Raw genomic sequence first — 25399 nt, forward strand, 5'->3', positions numbered from 1 at the left:
AAACATCATTTTGTGGGTGGGGACTGTGTCCTATGTTGACAGGTCTTTGTTTTCAAAGTGTGATGTACAATGGAGACTAAATGTTCAATGACTGAATGCAGTTCATTTTTTAATTGTTTTTTTTTTTTTTTTTTTTTTAAGACAGAGTCTCACTCTGTTGCCTAGGCTGGAGTGCAGTAGTGGTATGATCTCAGCTCACTGCAACCTCCACCTCCCAGGTTGAAGTGATTTTCCTGCCTCAGTCTCCCGACTACCTGGGATTATAGGCACATGCCACCGTGCCCGGCTAATTTTTGTATTTTTAGTAGAGACAGGGATTTGCCATGTTGGCCAGGCTGGTGTTGAACTGCTAACCTCAGGTGATCCGCCCCCCTCTGTCTCCCAAAGTGCTGGGATTAGAGGCGTGAGCCACCACGCCCAGCCGTATGTTTTAAATCTTATATTAAGCTTATACCACTGTTGATTGCCCTTGCTAGAGTGGGGCTTATTGTTAATATTAGAAACACCCCTCATTTGAGTGGTACTTTACAGTTTATAGCAACCTCTACATAAAGCTGGGCATGGTGGCATATGCCTATAATTCCAGCTGCTTGGGAGACTGAGGCTGGAGGATTGCTCAAGCCCAGAAGTTCGAGACCAGCCTGGGCAACATAGCAAGAACTTATATCAAAAAATAAAAAAAAAATAAACTTTCTTATAAAATTCTCACTTTGATCCTCACCAAGAACCCTGTGAGATGAGTGTTATTCACCGGATGCTCAGAGAACCTAGAGATCATACAGCTGGCTAGTGCATACCAGGAACTTGAACTACTTATAAACTGGAGCAGTCGGAGAAAGTTTGGTGTGTGTGACGTTGTCTGTCTCTTGGTCTCCAGGCCCCAACAGGAAGCAAAAGCCTAATTCATCTTGGCAAATGCAGTAGAAGTTCTTGCTTGGATTTTCTTTCCATAGACAGTTTTTGGTGGTGGTTTGTTGCTCTCCTTGGGATAAACATTTCTTGATAGTGCAGTTCTTCCCTCAGTATGTTCTTATTCTGGTGTGTACATCCATTTCTCAGAATGTTTAGTAAACATTTCTTTTGCATACCCTAATGCCAGTTTCTTACCTACTCCTCAGGAATGTGCTGCGGTAGTGGCTTTGGAACCTGGTGTAGACATTATAGGTTGCTTTATTCATTCCTCACAGTGACAAGGGGATCTTGATTGGTGCTAAGTCCTTGGATGGTTCCCTTGGCCTCATTGGCTCCGAGGAAGCCATCACTGCAGGTGTGATCAGTGCCAGGGTCTCCCTTTCTTTCTTCTCTCTCACTTTTTTTTTTTTTTTTTTTGAGATGTGGTTTCACTCTGTCACCCAGGCTAGTGTGCAGTGGCACAGTCTCAGCTCACTTGAGTCTCCTGGTCTCAAGCTGTCCTTCCATCTCAATGTCCTGAGTAGCTGGCACTATAGGCGTGCGCCAGTATGCCTGGCTAATTTTTGTATTTTTAGTAGAGACAGGATTTCACCATGTTGCCCAAGCTGGTCTTGAACTCTTGAACTCAGACGATTCACCCACTTCAGCCTCCCAAAGTGCTGAGATTACAGGCATGAGCCACCACACTTGGCTTTTATTGTAATTTTTAAAGTCTATTTCTAATTTCCTCTGAATTATGTTTTGAAATTTTCAATTTGTGGGGAACCGGCATTCTCTCCCTTTTTCTTTCTGCATCACTGCACCACCTAGTGGATAATACATCTGTTACCAGGCAGTGGCCTTTCATGATTTCCTATAACTACAAATTCTACAAAAAGGAAAACTGGGTGCCTTTTTATGCTTTTAAATCACATATAATTTCTGCCTGCAATTTTTGTTACCAGGCAAGTAGGGACTTTTTGAGAGGAGCTTAATAGTGTTTAATTCAGAATTTTAAAAAATGTCAGCCTGGGCCGGGCGCGGTGGCTCACGCCTGTAATCCCAGCACTTTGGGAGGCCGAGGCGGGCGGATCACAAGGTCAGGAGATCGAGACCATCCTGGCTAACACGGTGAAACCCCGTCTCTACTAAAAATGCAAAAAATTAGCCGGGCGAGGCGGCGGGCGCCTGTAGTCCCAGCTACTCGGGAGGCTGAGGCAGGAGAATGGCGTGAACCCGGGAGGCGGAGCTTGCAGTGAGCCGAGATGGCGCCACTGCACTCCAGCCTGGGAGACTAAGCGAGACTCCGTCTCAAAAAAAAAAAAAAAAAAAAAAAAAAATGTCAGCCTGTATTTGAAGTTTCCCATGTCACCAATGGGATAATGATGCAAACTGTGAGCTTCATTCAGTTTATATGATAATGGCATACAGGATAGAAGAATGAGGTCTTCTTCTAAGTTTAGAAACAAGGCTATTTCAAACACCCGAACTTTTTTTTTATTTTTATTTTTTTATAACTTGCTTCAATTTCATCTGCTCTGTTTTATTATTAAGTCAAAAGAATTAGGAAGGCTTGTTGATTTGCATTTTCATTATTTTTAGTAGCTTGGCTTTGGCTCCACGTTTGATACAGGAAACCTCACCTTTCCCCTCCCTGTCTCTTGTCTTTGCTGCCCCCTGCCTGGATGGAGTATGTTCCTGTATGACGGAGCAATTGTTTGTTTTTCTCTGTTGATTTCCATCAGGTGCTGTGGGCACCGGTCATTGTGCTAAGTATACCATGCAAGAACGCATTCAGTTATCACGTTTATGATATTTTAAATATGTAACATACTTATGCAGTTGAAACCATAAATTGTAAGATTTTTAGTCTTGTCCATAGATTAACAGTTTAAAATAAAATTATTGTGTCTCTTACTGACAGCTGGTGAAATCAGTATTTTCGGAGTATCAGTTTGCTAAGTTTTGTCATGTGCCTCTGTAAGGAATTCAGTCTTCCTCTGCGCTCCCTCAGCCTTCTTATTTTTCCCTCCCAGGAAAAATTTTAGAGATTACCAAAAGGATTCTTAAAGTGTAAAAATGAATATCACTGTTTTTGAGAATAAGTGCTATTTTTTCCTTAAAATCTGGCATTCTGCTAATGGTTGCAGCACTGTAAATTGCTAAAAGTTATAGGTCATTACACATGAAGAGGCTTAAAAGTGCCCTTTGATCCATAATTAACTACAAAATATGGAGCGGGAGCTGTACGCACACAGTGTCTGCCATAGCATTAGTTACACTAACAAAACATCGGAAATGGCTTAAATGACTGCTAGGGATATGGTTAATTATATGGTAAATGTGGCTATTTCCAAATTTAAATTAACTAAAATTAAACATTGCATTCTTCAGTTGCAGTAGCCACATTTCACATGTTCAGTAGCCACATGTGGCTAGTGGTTACTGTGTTGGACTGCACAGCTATAGAACATTGTCACCATGGGCAGAAACTTCTGTTGGAGAGTATTGCTAGACAGGTGCTTCTCAAACAATTTTTTTCCCCGTCACCTCCCTGATGAGAGGTGCTTCTCAAGCTTTAATGTGCATATGAATCACATAGGGGCTCTAGTTAGAATGCATGTTTTTATCAGTAGGTCCAAGTTAGGGCTTGAGATTCTGTATTTTCTGTATTAGTTGGCTACCTAATACCCAAAGGGTGGGCTTCTTGCATTTATTCTCCAATTCTAATAGGAAAGGCATGTGTTTGAAGCTCAGGACTCCGTATGTAGGCTCACTGGCTTTATGGGATTAACCAGGCTCATTGCTATGTGGCACTAATGTGTCCCTCTTTTCTTTGGGAACCATCCTCTGATGGTGCCCAAGGTCAGGGAGGGAACAGTTGACCTTATGTGTTTCCTATGGGGCCAACCTTGATTGCATTTAGCTGAGCAGCTCTAATAATTGGTTTTTCAACCTACCTTTTGACAAAGCCATTTATAATTATCTTTATCTTGGTGCCTATTATGGGGGTGGTGGTTTGTATATATGTTTGTTTTTTTAAAGTGAAGCTATGTTTCAGTGTTATATGAGCTTAGTCAGGTTTAAAATCATAGGGTAGACAGGGCTGTGCCTGTGTTGCCAAATTAGCACCTTCCTTTTGGCTTATTAATGGCTTCTTTGTAATTACAAATAAGAATGGTCTGTTTATAGCTTAGTGTGTCAGAACTAGGAACATAGAGGTCTTAAATGTAATTATCTGCTGATTTTTTTTTTTTTTTTTTGCCTCATATCTTATGAAAATTGGACTCACGCAAATTTGCATTCAAATTGTGACCAGACACCTCTTAGTGGTGGGGCATTGCCATGGGCAAGTTCCTTGAGATCTCACGCCTTCTATTTTTGTATGTGAAAAAAGCAGGAGTAGGGTTTTTGGAGGATTAACAGGCAATAGCCATAAAGTACTTAGCACGGTGTCTGGCATATTGTTAATGTCCAGTCAGTGATGATGTGTTTCAGGCCCCACTTTTCCATGGTGTTCACAAAGGCACAAGCATTAGGGAACTTGTACATATATACCAAAGCTGACCAAAGAGCCAGAAATAGAATCTGACCTGACTCGCTTCCTGCACCCTCTTGTTACCAACTCACTACAGAAGAGTCACTTAGCTGTGTGGACTGGACCCAGGCCAGTGGCATGGAAATAGCTATCATGCTTGCAAAGATGTTCTGAGTTGTCAGAGTGATTGAATCCATGATTGGTCTGGTGCCCAAGCACCAACAATCATGTTTTTGTTTGTGTGTTTGTTTGTTTTTTAAGAGACAGGGCCTCACTCTGTCACCCAGGCTAGAGTGCAGTGGTGCCATTGTAGCTTACTGCAGTCTCAAACTCCTGGGCTCAGGCAGTGCTCTCTTCATGGCCTCCCAATGTGCTGGGATTACAGACATGAGCCACTGAGCCCAGCTGGGATTTCTTTTGATTTGAAGACCAGTGATAGTCACTAGTAGGTTTTGGAAGGCACAATAGGTGTATAGCAGACAGGCAAGGTTCTTCAGTGGAAAGGATATAAGCTTTCTAGCCACACCAGCCTGAGTTAAGAGTCTGGCCTCTGCCACTTTTTACTTGTTTGAGCTCAACCAACTTACTTTACTTCTGACTTCAGTGTGCTTTCTGTTAAATGAGTCTATTAATAATGATATTGATAGTAGCTAAAATTGAGCATGTACTATGTGCCAGGCATTATCTTGATTTCTGTACATGCATTGTCTGATTAAATTCTCACAACAACCTTAGAGAGGTGGGTCTTGTTACTGCTACTGCCTCTGCTTTACAGATGGAGGAAACTGAGGCAAGGAGAAATTAAGTAACTTGCCCTGGGTAAAGGGTGGAGCATGAATTTGAATCCACACTTTATGACTGCAGACTCTACGATGCGCTTTTTTTAAAAACAGCTTTATTGAGATATAATTCATATACCATACAATAAAAGTATGCAACCAGTGGTTTTTAGTACTGTATATTCACAGAGTTGTGCAACCATCACCACAATTCATTTTAGAACACTTTCTTCACCCCAAAAGGAAACCGCATACCCATTAGCAGTCACTCCTCATTTCCCCCATAGTCTTAGGGAGCCAGTAATCTTTCAGCCTCTGTGGATTTGCCCCTCCTTGACATTTTACATAAATGGCATCATACAATATTTGTCATTTTATGTCTGACTTCTTTTGCTTATTATACACACACACACACACACACACAATGTTTTCTGAAGACAGAGTCTCACTCTCTCCCCCAGGCTAGAGTGCAGTGGTGCAATCTGGGTTCACTGCAACCTCCGCCCCCCCAGTTCAAGTGATTTTCCTGCTTCAGCCTCCCCAGTAGCTGGGATTACAGGCGCCACCACACCTGGCTAATCTTTTATATTTTTAGTAGAGATGGGGTTTTACCATGTTGGCCAGGCTGGTCTTGAATTCCTGATCTCAAGTGATCCACCTGCCTTGACCTCTCACAGTACTGGGATTACAGTCATGAGCCACCATGCCTGGCCTTGCTTATATTATTTTTAAGGATCATCCATTTTGTAGCATGTGTAGATACTTTGGTCCACCTTATTGTTGAGTAACAGTTCATTGTATGGATGTACCACATTTCATTTATCCAGTCATCAGTTGATGGACATTTGGGCTGTTTCCACTTGTTTGCTATTTTAAATAATACCATTATGAACATTTGTCTACAAGTTGTTGTGTACACATGTACTTTCAATTTTCTTGGGTTCTGTGATGTACTTGTTGGTTTTGTTTTTCTTTTTTTCTACCATGTGTTCATAATGCTCTTCTGAGAGGAAGAAAACAGACTTTTCTTACTTGGGAGCGGTCAGCTTATTTGCTGCTACAGTATTAATGATGGAAAACCCTCATCAAGAGTGCTTATCCTGTGATGAGTACTGAGCAATGCTCTTCAGAAGCATTACTTTATTCAATCCTCATAATTCGAATAGGGTAGGGATCTTGACCTCATTTTGCGGATGAGGCAACTGAGCCTTACCAAGTGAACTGTTCCAGATCACAGAGCTTGGAGAGTGTGTAGGGGACTGAGCTTAGACTCAGGTGTGTGTGACGGCCTCCAGAGCTCCTGCCACTGTGTTATGTGGACACCATTGTCTACCTCCCACTGGAAGGTTTACCAGCCTGGATGTTACAGAGTGCTTTCATGGGGTTTGCCTGGTTTCACCCTGTGAAATGGGTGATGATGCGATTATTTGATGAAGTGGCAGTGAATTTCAGTGAGCGCCCAAACTCATGGGTGAATTGAGGCGCAGTCTTGGATGGAGGTCTGTTTTTGGAGTTTAAGTTTATTGCTGTTTGCATTTCAACACAACTGCTTTGAAAGCTACAGGTTGCCTCAGGCACCCTGTCATCCTTTCCCAATTCTTTTTTTTTTTGAGACTGAGTTTCGCTCTGTCACCCAGGCTGGAGTGCAGTGGCACGGTCTCAGCTCACTGGAGCCTCTGCATTCCAGGTTCAAGCCATTCTCTTGCCTCAGCCTCCCGAGTAGCTGGGACTACAGGCACGTGCCACTACACCCAGCGAATTTTTGTATTTTCAGTAGAGATGGGGTTTCACCATGTTGGCCAGGCTGGTCTTGATCTCCTGACCTCAGATGATACGCCCGCTTCGGCCTCCCAAAGTGCTGGGATTACAGGCGTGAGCCACCATGCCTGGCCACCTGTCCCAATTCTTTATTATTTATTTAAATGCACGCTAAAAAATTTACCTTAGGTAAATCAAGGACAATGTGGTTAAAAAACACAACTCAGTAAATCTGGTACTCTTCAGTAGTAGGTCTGGGATCTAGTTGTGTTAATTCTGGTGACCTATCACAAACCCCTCTCTAAGCTTATTTATGTAGCTTTTTGCCTTTAAACTTGGTCATCACCAAGCTGTGTCCATTGTGAAGTGTGTGCTGTGAGCGCATTGCATACGCTATATTTAATCATCCACTGTCGGCACTCATTGCGTTGTGAAGGGTGGGTAAGGACCTGGTGAAATCACATCTGAAACTGAAATACTTGTGGAATAAATGATGAAAGGGTTTTATTTGTAAAACAAACACTATATAAGGGATCGTTGGATTAGGTGGCAACTAGTTTATTGCTACCAGGAGGGGTTTAAGTTTGAATAGACCACAGGTAAGTGCCCTTCTGAAGCCAAAAGGACTTGGTTTATAATGTTAAAAATTATTTGTTTTTGGAAGAACAAGAGTTGAACTCATTTTCTGCCTTCTCTGGGAAAAAAGCATTTCCTGTTTTGTTATTAGACAGCTGTTTCAGAGTTTTGTCCAGTGAGTAGAATTTTGACTAAATTCTTCACAATAGTTAAAAATAAGACCAATTTCCTGGGGGCAGGTGGGGAACTATAAAAGTCCTATTTTCGTCTGGAGGTAGGTTTACCTACCAGCCTAGGCCAGCTAGCTGTTTCTTTACACTGCCCCTTTCTAAGGATTTGAGTTGGTTTGTAAAATGACATCGCAGACACAACATAATACCAGAGGGGGCTGAACGTGGTGGCTCACATCTGTAATCCCAACATTTTGCAAAGGCAAGGCAGGAGGAGTCTCAGGAGTTCGAGATCAGCCTGGGCAACGTAGTGAGACCTTGTCTCTACTAAAATTAAAAAAAAAAAAAAATTAGCCAGGCGTGGTGGCATGTGCCTTTAAGTCCCAGCTACTCCGGGGCTGAGGTGGGAGGACCGCTTGAGCCCAAGAGGTTGAAGCTGCTGTAAGCCCTGATTGTGCACTGCACTCCAGCCTGGGCGACAGAACAAGATCCTGTCTCAAACATACACACAGGCACGCACGCACCACAGGGAAACATCATACATAAAACCATTGGCCCATTTATTGGGTGGTGTCCTCCCGAAGTTTCAGATCCACTGTTTGGAGCCTACTTGGAACCTGACTGATTTCAGTGAGTGCTCCCTCTGTCTTACTTTGTCTTTCCTTCCTTTCTTTCCTTTCTCCCTCCTTTCCTTCTTTCCACCTATCCAGTAACATGTATTAAGGCTCAGCATGTGGAAAGCACACATCACATTCTTCATGGAGATGAGGATCTGGAGTCAGGCAGCAGCACGGATCCCATCTCTGACAGTGCTGGGCTGTGTACACTCTCTGGCCTCAGCTTCCCTGTTTGTAAAATGGGGATGGTGGTGCTAACTCACAGGGTTGTGGGCGTTCAGGGAAGTATTGTATATTTAGTACTTGGTGTGGTGCCCTGCCAAATGTTAATGACTTCCTTCCTCTCCAGTTTTCACACTCACCTTGTCTCCCATTTCTGGGGTGAATATGCATTTTAAGGCTCCCAAGCCATAGATTAAACTGTTTTGACATGTCTGTCCCTGCTGAGAACGTGAAATTCTGTGTGTGTTATTAAACAAACAGTTTACTGCCCGACTGCACTGAGTACTTGCAATGTCTTGAACACACCTTGCAGGTCACCCCTCCTGACTCTGAACGTGCTATTTCCTCTATGCAGAACGCCCACCCACCTGACCAGTAAGTCATCCTTCAGTGTGGAGCTGTGGGAGAGGGAGCCTCCCAGTGCTTGGGACATACTTCCCTCCACCCAGGCCTTTCATCTCCAGTTGACAACCTGCCTGTGCCATCGATTTCACTGTTTTGTGGTTTTTCACACTCTTTTTTTAGAGACAGGATCTCACTGTATTGCCAAGGCTGGAGTGCAGTGGCATGATTATAGCTCACTGTAGCCTCCAACTCCTGGGCTCAAGTGATCCTCCTGCCTCAGTCTCCTAAGCAGCTGGGACTGTAGGCACATGCTACTGCACCTGGCTACATTTTAACATTTTTCTTTTCGTAGAGATAGGATCTTGCTTTGTTGCCCAGCCCAGTCCTGAACTCCTGGGCTCAACTGACGCTCCCACTTCAGCCTCTTAAAGTGCTGGGATTACAGGCTTAAGCCACCATGGGGGCTGGCCTCGCTTCACATTTTATGTAGTTGCTATAACCCCATCACTCACCCTGCTCCAGCCCACGTGGCCTTTTCTCTTTCTTAAATATACTAAGCTTGTTTCCCACCCCAGTGCCTTTGCATTTGCTGTTCCCACAGCAATCTGGAGAGCTGTTCAGATTTTCCTAGGATTAATTCTTCCCAGTCTCCCATCCCATGGCACTTATTAAACTGTTTTAACATGTCTGTCCTGAGGTGATGATATATATTGACTCTTGTCTGCTTCCTCTGTTAAAACCCTCCCTGTGAGGAAAGGACTTTGGCACATATCCTCTGGCAGCATCTGACATGGTGTAAGTACTCAGGGAGTATATGTCGAATGAATGAGCCTCTTGGTCCGCTCTTGTACTTGCACTGAGTTGTAATTGCTTGTTTACACACCCCGCCTCCCCACTGGGCTGTGTGACTTCCTTAGCGTCAGGACTTGGGGTGATTTGTCTTTCCGTCCACAGGGCCAGGTGCATGGTTACTCTTGGATCTATGAGTATGGAAGCTAGGAATCTTTGAGAAGGCACATCCTTCAACCCATAAGCTCTGCTCGTGGAGGCAGCTGTCCACCACAAAATGTCCTTCTGATGCCAGTGGTAGAACAAGTGCTGGTTGGAGCAGGCTGCAATTGTTCTTATGTTCTGATGGCCATCCTCTACTGTCCCCTCCCCCTTTTCTTTGTCAGGTCTTTGCCCTGCGCTGTTCTTTGGACCCTGAACAAACCCTTCTCCCCACCCCTCCAATCCTGTCCTTTCCTTCAGACCTCATGTCGGTGTCCCTGGCTCATGGAAACCCTCCCTGGCCAACCTGCTTTGATCAGATGCTGGCTCCTGCAAAGCTTCCTGAGGGCAGTGCTTTGTTTTGCTCTTCATTTGTCCCTCAGAGCACATTGCACTTGGTCGGCATTTGTTGAATGAATGAGTAAAGAATTAGTGATGGCATATTTGCATACCCATATTCATGGTAGCATTTTTCACTATAGCCAAGAGGTGAAAGTAACCCAAGTGTCTGTTGACAGATGAATGGATAAACAAAATAAGTCATATACATACAATGGAATATTATTCAGCCTTAAAAAGGGAGGAACTTCTGACATACACCAGCGCCTAGACGAACCTTGAGGACATTATGCCATGTGAAGTAAGCCAGTCACAGGAAGACAAATCCTGTATGAGTCCACTTATATGATGTGTCTGTTGTAGTCAAATTTGTAGAATCACAAAACAGAATGGTGGTTGTCAGGAGCTGTGGGGAGAGGGAAATGGGGAGTTGTTTGATAGGCAAGAGTTTTGGTTTTGCAAGATGAAGAGTTCTTAAGTTCAGTATATTCTGAAGTGTGAATATACTACTGTCCTAGTCAATTCCTACTCCTGTAACTGGGAAATTTAAAAAAACCCAGAAATTTATTTGCCCACAGTTTTGGCTGGGAAGTTTAATAAGATCAAGGCAACAGCAGATTTGGCATCTGGTGAGGGCAGCTCTCTGCTTCCAAGATGGCAGTTGCTGTATCCTCACATGACAGAAGAGGTAGAAGAGCAAGGGGGTCTAGCTAGGTCCCTCTAGCCCTTTTGTAAGAGCATGAATCCCATTCATGAGGTTGGAGCCCTCTTAATCACTTCCTAAAAGCCCCACCCCTTAACACTATCGCATTGGGTCTTAGGTTCCAGCATGTGAGTTTTGGTGAGACACATAAATTGAAACCTTAGCAACTGCTACACTGTATACCCTTGAAAAGTGAGAGGTTAGGAGTGCCGACCCTCACACAGTCAAAAATCCATGTATAACTTTTGACTCCCTAAAAACTAAACCAATAACCTGCTGTTTACCAGAAACCTTACCATAACATAAACAATTAACACATTTTATATGCTATATGTATTATATACTGTTTTCTCACAATAAAGTAAGCTAGGGAAGGAAAATACATTTATTACACTAAGTGGAAGTGGATCATCCTAAAGGACTTCATCCTGATTGTCTCCATGTTGAGTAGGCTGAGGAAGAGGAGGGTTTGGTCCTGCTGTGCCCTGGCGGCAGAGGCGGAAGAGGTGGAGGAGGTGAAGGGGAGGCAGGGGAGGCAGGCACACTCTGTATAGCTTTTACTGAAAAAACCCATGGATAAGTGAACCAGGGCAGTTCAAACCTTGCTGTTCAAACCTAACTGTACTTAGAAATGGTTAAGATAATAAATTTTAGGTTATATATTTTTCAGCACAATTAAAAATAAAAAAGATTTAGTGTTGCTAGAAACTATGACCTCTGGAGATCACTGTAGAAGAATCTGGAATTCTTAAATTCTAGGACATCTCTGACTTCTGGGTAATATGCGTGAACTTAAGGGAAAGAAGTATTTATTTCTGCGTCAGGGTAAGCTCAGGTGTTTTCCTTAGGACTGTCAGAGTGAAGGAGTGAGCTGGCCTGAACCCTCCCCGAATTGCCTGGGTTCTCAGGCTCCTCTGCACGTGGGGCCTAGTGAGCCAGTCCATAGGCTGAACCTGGCTGGTATGTACAGAGCCTGCACATGTCTGCACAGCCTAGGTTAAGGTTTGGACACTTGCTTAGATTCCAAGGTCCTCCTTTGTACCCACTGCCCTCTTCGCTTGTAGGATTTATTATTATTATTATTATTTTTGAGGCAGAGTTTCGCTCTTGTCACCTAGGCTGGAGTGCAGTGGTGGGATCTTGGCTCACTGCAGGGTTCAAGCGATTCTCCTGCCTCAGTCTCCAGAGTAGCTGGGATTACAGGCACCTGCCAATATGCCTGGATTTTTTTTTTTTTTTGCATTTTTAGTAGAGACGAGGTTTCAACATGTTGGCCAGACTGGTCTTGAACTCCTGACCTCAGGTGATCCTCCCACCTCAGCCTCCCAGAATGCTGGGATTATAGGCATGAGCCACTGTACCAGCCTGGATATATATATATTTTTGAGACAGGGTCTCGTTCTGTGGCCCAGGCTGGAATGCAGCAGCCCGATCTCAGGTCACTGCAACCTCCGCCTCCTGGGCTCAGGTGATCCTCCTACCTCAGCCTCCCAAGTAGCTGGGACTGCAGGTGTGCACCACCATGCCCAGCTAATTTTTCTGTTTTTAGTAGAGATGGGGTTTCACCATGTTGGCCAGGCTGCTCTCGAACTTCTGGGCTCAGGCGATCTGCGCATCTCGACCTCCCAGAGTGCTAGGATTACAGGCATGAGCAACTGTACCTGGCAAAGTGTAGGATTTGAAACAAACTTTTATTCACTTTTGATCTCATTTAACTGTCATAACACTTACTAAGAACTCAACTGAGAACTTACTGTCATAGACCCTTAGGAAAGGACACACACATTTCCCAGTGCCTGTCCAGCACCAGCACGAGTGCTTTGTGGAGATTGCCTTGTTTCTTGCTGACATTGCCCTTCTGAGGTGTAGATGGTTTTATCGCCACTGTATAAAGAAGGGTATAGTATATCCAGTGCCCCACAGCTAAGTGACAGGACAAGGATCTCACTCCAGATCTTGTGACTTTAAAAATCACTTCCTTGGCTCTGCTTCGCCTTGTTTCCTAGATGGTGGCCATCTCATGGTCCAGATTTATATACATCTCAGCCTCAAATCAGATGGCACATTTTCCATTTGCAAGCTATTTGACTCAACCCATTGGCATATGACATACACCATGGTAGCAAGAATTGGCCAGAGGCTCCCCAAGACCAGGCTTCTGAAATCCCAACCCCAGCTCCCAAGCCCCAAGCATCCCATAAAATCTTTGCTAGATGTTCAGAAACCTAAAATTTGCTTCTCCACCCCTCCCTTCTCCCCAGGTGGTAAAGACAAAGAAACAGACGGCAGGGTTCTTTGTTATTCTTTTATCTGCTAAGTTTCCAAAAAGGTTAGATAGTGGAACTTTGCTGAGCAAGCCTTCTGTCCCTGAGTTGTCTCTGAGCAGCACCAAATGATCGAGTCTTATCTCCCCCTTGTTATCTCCAAGGATATAAAATGTTTTCATGCCTTTTAATTTCTATGTAACATTAGCCATTCAGTTGACCTGAAACATTGCCAGTTTATTTCTGGCTGGCTTGTGTGTGTGTGTGTACCAGAGGGTCTATACTGTATACATAAATACTTCTCTAACTATTCTTTTCCATAGTGTTGCTCTAAAATGTCTCATTTACTTAATACTGTCAACTTAGATGGTGAATCATTTTATGTGCCTAAAAGAAATATCTACTCGGATGCTCTAGTTCCCTGGCAAGGGAGAGAGAGGGAGAAGAAAAAAGCTGTGAAAGTGGTGCAAATCCGAACTGCTTTCTTTTTTGCTCATAAGTAGTGCTTTTCAAAGCGTTTGGCATCCCTGCCGTATGGATGTGTCACTGTGTGAGATGACAACAGGATTTGCTGGAAATGTGGGCCACTATTGTATCCGCCTTACGTAACCACGTGGAGTGATGGAAATGGGTGAGCAGCCCGGGATGTAGGCGGTGGCCTGGCCCATGCATCTCCAGAGACCATGAAGACTGCTCAAGCCCTGCGTAGGATGTGGATCCAGGCTGTTAAAAAGTTGGGGAGATGGAAAGGCCGTGTGAGTCCCTCTGCAAGCTCTCCCCTTGTTTTCCCCAACCTTTCTTCATGGGAAGGGGAGGGAAGCAAAACCATTCTCTCAGTAACTCCTTTATCCTCAGATGTGTTTGTGCTTCTGGCATCTTTCAGCAACAAATTGTGAGATTGTAGGTTGTAGTTAGTCACTGGTGGTTTTTTAAAAAAATACTTGTATTGATTTTAGCACATCTGTGTGAAACTTATAGCCTCTTACTGGATCTGTGGATCAAAGGCTGCTGTTGTCCATGTGCTCGGAATCTGTAATGGTTTTGCTTCCTGGGTAGAGCTTAACATACTGGCTTTTGTGTTTGTTCATGTATGAGAATTTCTTGTTTTGGCATAAAACTTTTTGCTTTCTTATGTTGCAGAAATCTATATTCTTACTATGTCTAGGCTTCTAACTTAGAAGAAGAAAAAGTGTTTTTCACATGTTCTTTTTTTCCTTGTGGTTTGAACATGTGTGAGTGTTTACTTTTATGACTTGAGACTTACGAAGCGTGTCTCTTATGTGGACAGCTTTCAATTAATCTTTGGTTTTAGCTTTGACCTCCATCACTGGGCAGCAGCAGTCCGTGGATATAGAATCTAAAAGCCGCCTGCTCAGGGGGACTTTGGGCAGTGAACACTTCGGTATCTGTTTTAGGGTTGGCTTTTAACACGTTTCTACATTTTTTATGTAAAATATATAGGATTTTAACCTGTCTGGCCAAGATTTTTCAAAGGAAAAAAGCTTTATAAAAAGTAGATTAAAAAAAGCACAACAAATAACTATTTGCCTTAGTTCCTTTCTCTTTATTTTGTCACACAAAAACCTTACTGTTAATGCATTAAGTTTTTTGTTTATGGTAGAAGAGTTAGCTTACTTTTAACTTTCCATGAGGTCTAAGAAGCCTGTTATGATATAAAGGGGGTTGTCATGAACACTACTTACATGAAAAGTAAAAGTGATAAGGAAAGATGATGAAAGCACATTGAAGATCCTCCTGATGGATAGAATGTTGACACTTGGATTAAGAAGGCGATTTAGCGTTTTCTGCGTGCACCTCCCCCCACAGCTCCCCAGACCTAACACCTGTGTCCCCACCCTGCCCACCGCACCTGCCTTGCTTCACCCCCCTTGCCCCTTTCAAATTACTGGTACCATCCCTCAACTCGCTCTCCTTCCAGTTGAAATTATTGTACCCTCTTCACTTTGCAAAATTCTAACTGCATTGAAAAATTTGCTGTTAAGTATACCTGTACCTCTTGGATACCTAGATCCTTCACCAGGAGTGAGTATTCACTTTGATGTTCACCCACTCATCTCCCTATTATTTATTTATTTATTTATTTTATTTATTTATTTTTTGAGACGGAGTCTCGCTCTGTTGCCCAGGCTGGAGTGCAGTGGTGCGATCTCGGCTCACTGCAAGCTCCGCCTCCCAGGTTCACGCCATTCTCCTGCCTCAGCCTCCCGAGTAGCTGGGACTACAGGTGCCCACCACTACGCCCAGCTAATTTTTTGTATTTTTAGTAGAGATGGGGTTTCACTGTGTTAGCCAGGACGGTCCCGGTCTCCTGACCTTGTGATCCACCTATCTCGGCCTCCCAAAGTGCTGGGATTACAGGCATGAGCCACTGCGCCTGGCCCGGCCTCATCTCCCTATTCTTTTAAACTTATGAAATGTTTGGTACTCTAAAAGAATTAAATATCTAAATCATGAAGCATAATAAACAAATGCCATGAGCCCATTACACATATCTGCAGACCGTTACCAAAACAAAACACAAGGGAAATTTGTGTACCTCCCACCACACTCTGCCTCCTGCCCAGGTCACCTCATCCTGAATGTTATGTTTTTTTTTTTTTTTTTTTTTTTTTTTTTTTTTTGGCGGAGTCTCGCTCTGTCGCCCAGGCTGGAGTGCAGTGGCGCGATCTCGGCTCACTGCAAGCTCCGCCTCCTGGGTTCACGCCATTCTCCTGCCTCAGCCTCCCGAGTAGCTGGGACTACAGGCGCCCGCCACCTCGCCCGGCTAGTTTTTTGTATTTTTTAGTAGAGACGGGGTTTCACCGTGTTAGCCAGGATGGTCTCGATCTCTTGACCTCGTGATCCGCCCGTCTCGGCCTCCCAAAGTGCTGGGATTACAGGCTTGAGCCACCGCGCCCGGCCTGAATGTTATGTTTTTCATTTCCTTGCTTTTTCTTTATATTTTCACCGCATGGGTGCGTACGCGCGCACACACATACACATACACACAAGCACACACCCCTAAATAATAGATTAATTTTGTTGGCAATTTTTTTCTGTAGCGAAAATGCATAACAAAATTTACTGTCTTTACCATTTGTAAATGTACAGTTCAGTAGTGTAAAGTTATTCAAGTTGTTGTAAAACATTGTTTTTTGAGCTGTATAAAAATGGTATCATACTCTACAAATCCTTCTGGGGTGTTTTTCACTCAACTTTATGTTTGAGATGCATCCCTTTTGTGGTGGTCTGTGTGACTGGTTTGTCTGTCTTCATTGCAATATAACATTGTATTTTAATAATGTATCAATTTGTCCATCCTGCCCTTGAGAGATACTGGGATATTTTCCAGGTTTTGGCCGTTGGGAACATTGCTGCTGTGAATATACATGTGTCCTTGTGCATATAGTCACACAGTTTTCTGGGGGCCTCTGCCTGGGTAGAGGAATGACTGGGTCGTGGAATGTGCATGCCTTTAATTCTGATGTATGTGTGCTGTCTCTATGGGCCTGCCTGTAAAGCTCCCCCTCGTGCTAAGCAGCTACCTGCTGTCATTCAGAGAAACGTCAGTTATTGCTAGCAAGTCTGATCTGCGCATAGCCAAGCACAAGTTGGGCGGGACCAGAGCCCGGTGGCCTAGTTTGAATGTCATGACCACAGCTCCCAGCTAAGCTGCTGCACCCTGGCAGCCTGTGCCCAGGGATGTTCCCAGAGCTGATGTTCTGAGGAATAAGGATGATTATGTGGGGTGCTCTATGTTTCTGAAAAATTATATAAATGAGGCAGGAAAGACACTCAGTAGTTTGCTCTTTGGTAAACTGCCCAAGGGCTTTGGCGGTTTTATTCGCTGATGTGTCTGAAGTGCCACAAACCATGTGCTCGGCAGAAAGTGGATGCTTAATCAGTGTTTTTGCATAAATGAACAAATGAATGAATAATGAAGAGTTTTCTGTGAGACTTTCCCAAAAAGTCACAGTTCTGTAGGCTAAATATACATAGTTATGGTGTATTTTTAATGCTCAACAGAGCTGCAAAAATTTACTTTTACTCTAGTTCCCTACCTTTACAATTAAGATTTTCTGTTTATCACTTGGCTTAGCAGAGCATATGTTCTTTGAATATTACATTAAGTAGCTAATGGTTAATTTTACTACCTGTTGACCGTAGGTAAGAAGAAGCCTCGCGATCTGATTGGTTTCAGGCACCAGGCAAGTTAATAGCAAGGTCTGATTGGTGGTGGTGGTGGTAGGAGATTAATCCTCTCTGACAAATTTAATTTAAATTACCCTTGCAGGCAGCGCAGGAACACTTAAAGATAGTGTCATCCTGTTGTTGAAGGGCTGTGAATTTCAAAAGCCAGATTCATTCTACTTGAGCCACATTTAAAAAATAAAATTTTGCAGGAACTCATTTATTTGGCTAAATGATAAATTTAAATCCAAAACTTTGAAGAGTTTGTAGTTTTAAATTCTAAAATAGAAAAGTATTTTTAAAAGTAATGTACTCATAAAAATATTCTCTGTAATAGCACAGCTCCTTGGGATATTGAGCTTTTTTTTTTGGTATGTAGCATTGCCCAATCCTGGGGATGATTGTCATAGTCCCAGTTAGGTTTTTTCCTGATAATTTTAAAGTAAGTTTTGTGGGGAGGGTGCTATGTGATTTTTTTTCCCTTTAATTCATGTGGCTATGACTATATCCAAAGAAGAGTTGGCAAATATATTTATTTTACCACAACTTCTAGATTAGTTCACTTTGTTGAAAGTTGACAGCTTTAAGGTATAAGAAGGCATTGAGAAGATGAGCTTGGAGAAGTGGGCATGCTCATGAGGTCATTTCTGGGTGGTAGTGGCTTGGTTTTACTAAGGCCACATCTAAAACCGAAGTTGGTAAGGAGTTAGTAAGGTGTTCTATGGAAATGGAAAAGGGCAACCAATTCTGATTTACTGCAGGAGTTCAGCTGAGTGTCTGCTTTCTTTTTCCCTCCCTCCCTCCCTCCCTCCTTCCCTCCCTCCCTCCCTCCTTCCCTCCTTCCCTCCTTCCCTCCTTCCCTCCTTTCCTCCTTCCTTCCTTCCTTCCTTCCTTTCGAGACAGAGTCTCACTCTGGAGTGCAGTGGTGTAATCTCAGCTCATTGCAACCTCCGCCTCCTAGGTTCAAGTGATTTTCTTGCTTCAGCCTCCCACGCAGCTGGGACTACAGATGTGCACCACCACACCCAGCTAATTTTTTTTTGTCTTTAGTAGAGACAGGTTTTCACCATGTTGGCCAGGCTGGTCTTGAACTTCTGGCCCCAAGTGAACCACCTGCCTTGGCCTCCCAAAGTGTTGGGATTACAGGCATGAACCACCATGCCCGACTGGGTTTCTGCTTTCTGTTTCCGTTTAAGAAAACTTTTTGGCCAGGCACGGTGGCTCACACCTGTAATCCCAGCACTTTGGGAGGCCGAGGCAGGCAGATCATCTAAGGTTGGGAGTTCGAGACCAGCCTGACCAACATGGTGAAACCCTGTCTCTACTAAAAATGCAAAAATTAGCTGGGTGTGGTGGTACATGCCTGTAATCCCAGCTACTCGGGAGACAGGCAGAAGAATCGCTAGAACCCAGGAAGTGGAGGTTGGGGTGAGCCCAGTTCGTGCCATTGCACTCCAGCCTGGGCAACAAGAGTGAAATGCCATCTCAAAAAAAAAAAAAAAAAAAAAAAATTTAACAAATATGTACAACTTCATTAAAATCTTGGAAAAATTTTTTTTTATACATATTGGAAAATGCTGTTTTAGACACAGGCAAAATTCCAGAGAGGAATGGCTGTAGAGCACGTCTAGAAAGTCAGATCATGGGCACCTGAGTTTTTAGTCCACCCACCTCACGTATGCTATCAAAGCAGCAGAGAGCCACGAATTTGATAGAAACTTTAAGAAAATTTATAGGCTGGGCACGATGTCTCACACCTGTAATCCCGGCACTTTGGGAGGCTAAGGCGGGTAGATCATTTGAGGTCAGGAGTTTGAGATGAGCCTGGCCAACATGGTGAAACCATGTCTCTACCAAAAATGCAAAAAATGAGCTGGATGTGGTGGCGCACAACTGTAATCCCAGCTACTTGGGAGGCTGAGGTATGTGAATCACTTGAACCCAGGAGGCAGAGGTTGCAGTGAACCTAGATCACACACCTTCATTCCAGCCTGGGTGACAGAGTGAGACCCCGTCTCAAAAAAAAAAAAAAAAAAAATGTAAGTAGCAATGAGTGCTTCAATCATATTAATTGAATGATAAATGAATAGTGTATCCATCTCTTGATGTATTAAAAAGAAAAAAACTTCTTTGAGTGCCTACTCTGTGTGCCAGACACTGTTGTAGCAGATAATGGGACAAAGATGAGTAAGATATAAAAATTTCACCTGAAAATTCACTTTTATCTTTTCAAATTGAAGAACAGTTGTCATAGTGAACAGACTTTAAGTAATTGGGGAGTTTTACATATTTTAGATAATCTTTTACATATTTTAGACTTTAAGTAATTGGGGAGTTTTACATATTTTAGATAATCTTTTGGAATGTTTACATATTTCCTTGTGTTGATGGGCCTTCATTTAACCTAAATCTTGTACTTTTGGGCTGCTTGGGTCCCTGGCACCCCGGGCCCCATTCACCATCCAGACCCAGGATTGCTGGTAGCACAGATCTCTCGTTCTGACCTTTTTCAGGTATTTTGAGGGTTTTTAAAAAAAATATATATGTGAGGTCTCACTATGTTGCTCTGGTTGGACTACGACATGTGCCACCAAGCCTGGCTAACTTTAAAAATTTTTTGTAGAGATGGGAGTCTATGTTGCACAGGCTGGTCTTGAACTCCTAGGCTCAAGCGATCTCTCACTTCAGCCTAAGTGCTGGGAATACAGACATGAGCCACTGCACCCAGCCCTCCTCTAATTTCTTAAAACATATACACATAGTCCAGGCTTGGTGACTCATGCCTTTAATCCCAGCACTTTGGGAGGCCGAGGCGGGTGGATCACGAGATCAGGAGTTTGAGACCAGCCTGATCAGCATGGTGAAACCCCATCTCTACTAAAATACAAAAATTAGCCGGGAATGGTGGTGTGCGCCTGTAATCCTAGCTACCCCAGGAGACTGAGTCAGGAGAATCGCTTGAACCTGGGAGGTGGAGGTTGCGGTGAGTCAAGGTCACGCCACCGCACTCCAGCCTGGGTGACAGAGCGAGACTCCGTCTCAAGCAAAACAAAACAAAACAAAAAACCAATGTATACACATACTATAGATACTCCGTTTTTGTCTGTGGCTGCTATTTCAAATATTTAAAGTCTTTGATTCTTCAGTTTATGTTTCTTTTACCTCTCACTCATGGTGATGTGGATGTTTAAATTGTGGGCTCATTTCTTTGGATACATACTATCTGGGGAGTCCTTGAAGGCTGTGTTTGAGTGTGATCTCTGGAGAGGATTCGCATCTGCCTCTGTGTACCTGGTGGTATGGCCAGTGCAGAACCACAGTAGGCGTTAGTGTTTGGCAGGGTGTGGTCACGTCTGTAATATGAATGCCCAAACCTATGTGAATACAGGTCTGTTGATAGAAATTCTCTGGGGTTTTATTTTTAGTTATTTCCACTCTACCCATAGCCAAGGTCTCCATCTGTGTGCTGGTATTTTTTTCCCCTAATAGATCCACCCAGACCTGATTTCCCACCCTGTTGAGATCCCCAGCCTCCTCTAAATGCCTGCTTCAGTGCTGGCTTGTCTCTGTGGTTCTGAGTGTTCTTGGCATTTCTAGCTTTCTCAAGGCAGCCTGCATTTAATAGATTATTATTTGTAAAATGACACCACCAGTTTTAGTTTTTTCTAGATACTTACTTTGGAATATTGTCAGAGATGGAAGTCCCAGTGGTCCATTTATGAAGACTTTCATCTTTCATACCCAGTGATACAGATGGAGAAAAAGCCAAAAGATCCCGGAGGTCGCCCAATTGGGCATACCCTATGATAAGGCTAAGGCTATTTTTAGACATAAACATGCAGAAAACTTGCCTACGAGGTCACCTTTGACAGGAAGAGGGGGAGGATGATTAGAAAAAAATAATCTATTTGAAACTAGATATTTTTAAAGGGTTTTATGATGACAGTGTTTTGGAATAGTGATAATAAAAGGACTCAGCACTTAACATTCCATTCTTTTTAGGGTCTGTCTCTCACTGTGTATTTCACTTACCTTTCAAGTATTGTTTCCAGTTTCATTTCACTGAAGGAGTGTGTTTGAAAATAGGTAGCATAATGAACAAATACTAACTCTTTTTGGTATAGAGTGTGAGCTGGACTTGATGTCGAGGCATTTTGAATGATAATTTTATTTCTAGTATTGAAAAGGTTGTGGTTTTCATCAGACCGGTTTTGTTCTGTTAAAACAGGCCCCAGGCATGGAAGAGCTGATATGGGAACAGTACACTGTGACCCTACAAAAGGTGAGTTCTGCACATTTCATATATTCTACAGTCATGTTCTTGATTTTACGGATCATGGATCTTATTTATTTTTGCCTACACACAGTTTTGACTTTTTTTCCCCCCTTGAGGTGCATAATGCATTATAAATACTGTTAATAATTGCTATGTTAACAAAGATTTGCATGCTATTGTATTTTTTGATTAAGGACTGTTTAATATAGAACATTTTAGAGGTTATTTAGTGTATACACTTAACTCCAGATAGAACAGGTTATGAAAGAGAGAAAAGAAAGGGAAGAATGAAAGTGACCTGTAATGTTTAAGGATGTTGAGGGAGCTATTTACAACTTCTATAATTTTAATTATAACATATACATACCTTATAACTCTTAAAAAGTGTAGGATCCAAGAGACTGTAAGTCATTTGGGTGAGGCTGAGCTAGAGAACTGCCCTCATGGTTCCGCTTTTTTTTTTTTTTTTTTTTTGAGACGGAATTGCACTCTTGTCGCCCAGGTTGGAGTGCAATGGTGCAATCTAGTCTCACTGCAACCTCCGCCTCCTGGGTTCAAGCAATTCTCCTGCCTCAGCCTCCCAAGTAGCTGGAATTACATACAGGTGCCCATCACCACGCCTGGCTCATTTTGTATTTTTAATAGAGACGGGGTTTCTTCATGTTGGTCAGGCTGGTCTCAAACTCCCAACCTCAGGTGATCCACCTGCCTCGGCCTCCCAAAGTGCTGGGGTTACAGGCGTGAGGCACCACGCCCAGCCGGTTCCGCATTTTTATTCCATCAAGCTGCCTTCCAGTCTTCATGACTGTGATTTTCCTGGGTTCTGCAGGGTTTCTTCTGGCTCCTGCAGGTTTTCTTCTGGCTCTGAATTCCTCCGGGATCTGTCGTCTCCTAGAGGGACCGTAAGCTCCTCATAGGGAGAGTTTTCCTTTGACCCTCAGAACTGTGAGCTTCAAGCTTTGTCTTCTATGAAAATTAAAGACATTCCCGAATTTAATGTTTATTGAATTAACCCAGGTAGAAAAAAATGTCTCTGGGCCAGTGCCCAGGTGCCCAGACTTCCAGATCAGTAATCACAGTTTCTTCAGTTGAGGAGTTTTGTCTGCTTAGGTCTTATTTTTCAACTCTCCTCGTCTTTCTGACTCTCCTCTGCCCTTTCCCTGAGCATTTCATGCATTCCTTGAGTTGTGGACCCAAAATTGGCAGAGGTCAGAGATTGTTTTAGGCTTGGCATAGAGGATGGAGCTGCCTCTGTCTAAAACCAGGTGCCAGCTGGTGGAAGTTGCCAAATTCAAAGCCATGTGATTAATAGACAACACCCCCAACCTGTTTTGAGTTTGTAATTGTTGATCATCAGTCAGCATAGTGGGCCCCACATGGGAAACTTTCCTTGGGAGGAAAGATTTTCTTTTAGTCTCGGAGTAAATTTTTATATAATCTAACCCAGATTTAAGAATATACAGTCACATATACTCATTATCTGGATGAAACTGGGCTTAGATTTTTTTTTTTTTTTTGAAACAGAGTTTCATTCCATTGCCCAGGCTGGAGTGTAGTGGCATGATCTCAGCTCACTGCAACCTTCACCTCCCAGGTTCAAGTGATTTTCCTGCCCCAGCCTCCTGAGTAGCTGGGATTACAGGCATGTGCCACCATGCCTGGCTAATTTTTATATTTTTAGTAGAGATGGGGTTTTGCCATGTTGGCCAGGCTGGTCTCGAACTCCTGGACTCAAGCAATTCTCTTGCCTTGGCCTCCGAAAGTGCTGGGATTACAGGCGCGAGCCACCACACCTGGCCCAGATTTAGCTTTTTAAAACACAAATGAATTAGGATTATGTATTATCTGTGCTCACCATTGTGCATTGCTAGACTGATCATGGATGTAATCTTATTTCCTATCTTCCATGCATGTAGAAAAGGGTTTAATGCTTTGCTTTCTCATGAGATCTCAACACACATTTTATGTTCAAATTTTATCTTTAAAATCCATTTGTGGGCTGGGCACGGTGGCTCATGCCTCCACACTTTGGGAGGTGGAGGCAGGCAGATCATGAGGTCAGGAGATCGAGACGATCCTGGTCAACATGGTGAAACCCTGTCTCTACTAAAAATACAAAAATTAGCTGGGTGTGGTGGCGCACGCCTGTAGTCCCAGCTACTCGGGAGGCTGAGGCAAGAGAATTGCTTGAACCCGGGAGGTGGAGGTTGCAGTGAGCTGAGCACCACTGTACTTCAGCCTGGCAACAGAGCAAAACTCCGTCTCAAAAAAAAAAAAAAAAAAAAAAAAAAAAAATCCATCTACGTCTTTTTCACTTTATGTTGAAATGAAACTACCAGCTCATCTACTTTGAGGTTAAAGGTATACTTTTAAAATACAATTTTAGGCAGCCATAAAAAAGAAAGAAATCATGTCCTTTGCAGCAACACGAATGCACCTGGAGGCCATTATCCTAAGGAAATTAATGCAGAAACAGAAAACTAAATACTGCATGTTCTCACTTAGAAGTGGGAGCTAAACATTGGGTACATATGGACACAAAGATAGGAACAGTTAACACTGGGAATTCCAAAAGTAGGGAGGGAGGGAGAGGAGCAAAGCTTGAAAAACTACTACTTGGGTACTGTGTTCAGTACTTCGGCGACAGGATCATTAGAAGCCCAAACCTCGGCCGGGCGCGGTGGCTCACGCCTGTAATCCCAGCACTTTGGGAGGCCGAGGCGGGCGGATCACAAGGTCAGGAGATCGAGACCACGGTTGAAAAACTAAAAATACAAAAAAATTAGCCGGGCGTGGTTGTGGGCGCCTGTAGTCCCAGCTACTCGGGAGGCTGAGGCAGGAGAATGGCGTGAACCCGGGAGGCGGAGCTTGCAGTGAGCCGAGATCGCGCCACTGCACTCCAGCCTGGGCGACAGAGCGAGACTCCGTCTCAAAAAAAAAAAAAAAAAAAAAAAAAAAAAGCCCAAACCTCAGCATCAGACAATACCCATATATAGCAAACCTGCACATGTGCCCCTGAATCTAAAATAAAAATAAAGCAAAATAAAATTAAAAAGGATTGACGTAGCACAGGGAAGAGCGGTATCTTCCCACGTAGCTAGAAAGTTGTGGGGGTTTTTTGTTTTTTGTTTTTTGTTTTTTTTTTTTTGAGACGGAGTCTCGCTCTGTAGCCCAGGCTGGAGTGCAGTGGCCGGATCTCAGCTCACTGCAAGCTCCGCCTCCCGGGTTTACGCCATTCTCCTGCCTCAGCCTCCCGAGTAGCTGGGACTACAGGCGCCCGCCACCTCGACCGGCTATTTTTTGTATTTCTTAGTAGAGACGGGGTTTCACCGTGTTAGCCAGGATGGTCTCGATCTCCTGACCTCGTGATCCGCCCATCTCGGCCTCCCAAAGTGCTGGGATTACAGGCTTGAGCCACCGCGCCCGGCCTGTTTTTTGTTTTTTAGAGACATCTCCAGTTGCCCATTTAGAGTGCAGAAGCTGCCTTGGCTTGTTGCAGCCTTGACCTCACAGGCTCAGGTGATTCTCCCGCCTCAGCCTCCCTAGTAGCTGGGACTACAGACGTGCACCACCATGACCAGCTAATTTTTTGTATTTCTTGTAAAGACAGGGTTTTGCCATGTTGTCCAGGCTGGTCTCCAGCTCCTGGACTCAAGCAATTTGCCCGCCTTGGCGTCCCAAAGTGCTGGGATTATAGACATGAGCCATGAGTCTAGGCAGAAGGTTTTTTTTGTTTTGTT

The 25399-nt window shown here is 43.6% G+C and overlaps 1 protein-coding gene across 8 annotated transcripts in view; it reads left to right on the plus strand.

Moving 5' to 3' along the window:
• Nucleotides 1-25399, plus strand: part of TJP2 (tight junction protein 2) — a 140821-nt gene that overhangs the window by 74070 nt on the left and 41352 nt on the right. For 5 of the 8 annotated variants that reach the window (XM_050761226.1, XM_050761232.1, XM_050761231.1 and 2 more), the window contains one exon: nt 21612-21665. In XM_050761226.1, the coding sequence (XP_050617183.1) occupies nt 21621-21665 (45 nt within the window). In that variant the 5' untranslated portion in view covers nt 21612-21620. Of the gene's footprint in view, nt 1-13276; nt 13948-21611; nt 21666-25399 lie in introns of those variants that run through there. The other 3 variants (XM_050761224.1, XM_050761227.1, XM_050761229.1) reach the window with 1 other exon arrangement.

Source organism: Macaca thibetana, chromosome 15, assembly GCF_024542745.1.
Source record: "Macaca thibetana thibetana isolate TM-01 chromosome 15, ASM2454274v1, whole genome shotgun sequence".
NCBI lineage: Eukaryota > Metazoa > Chordata > Mammalia > Primates > Cercopithecidae > Macaca > Macaca thibetana.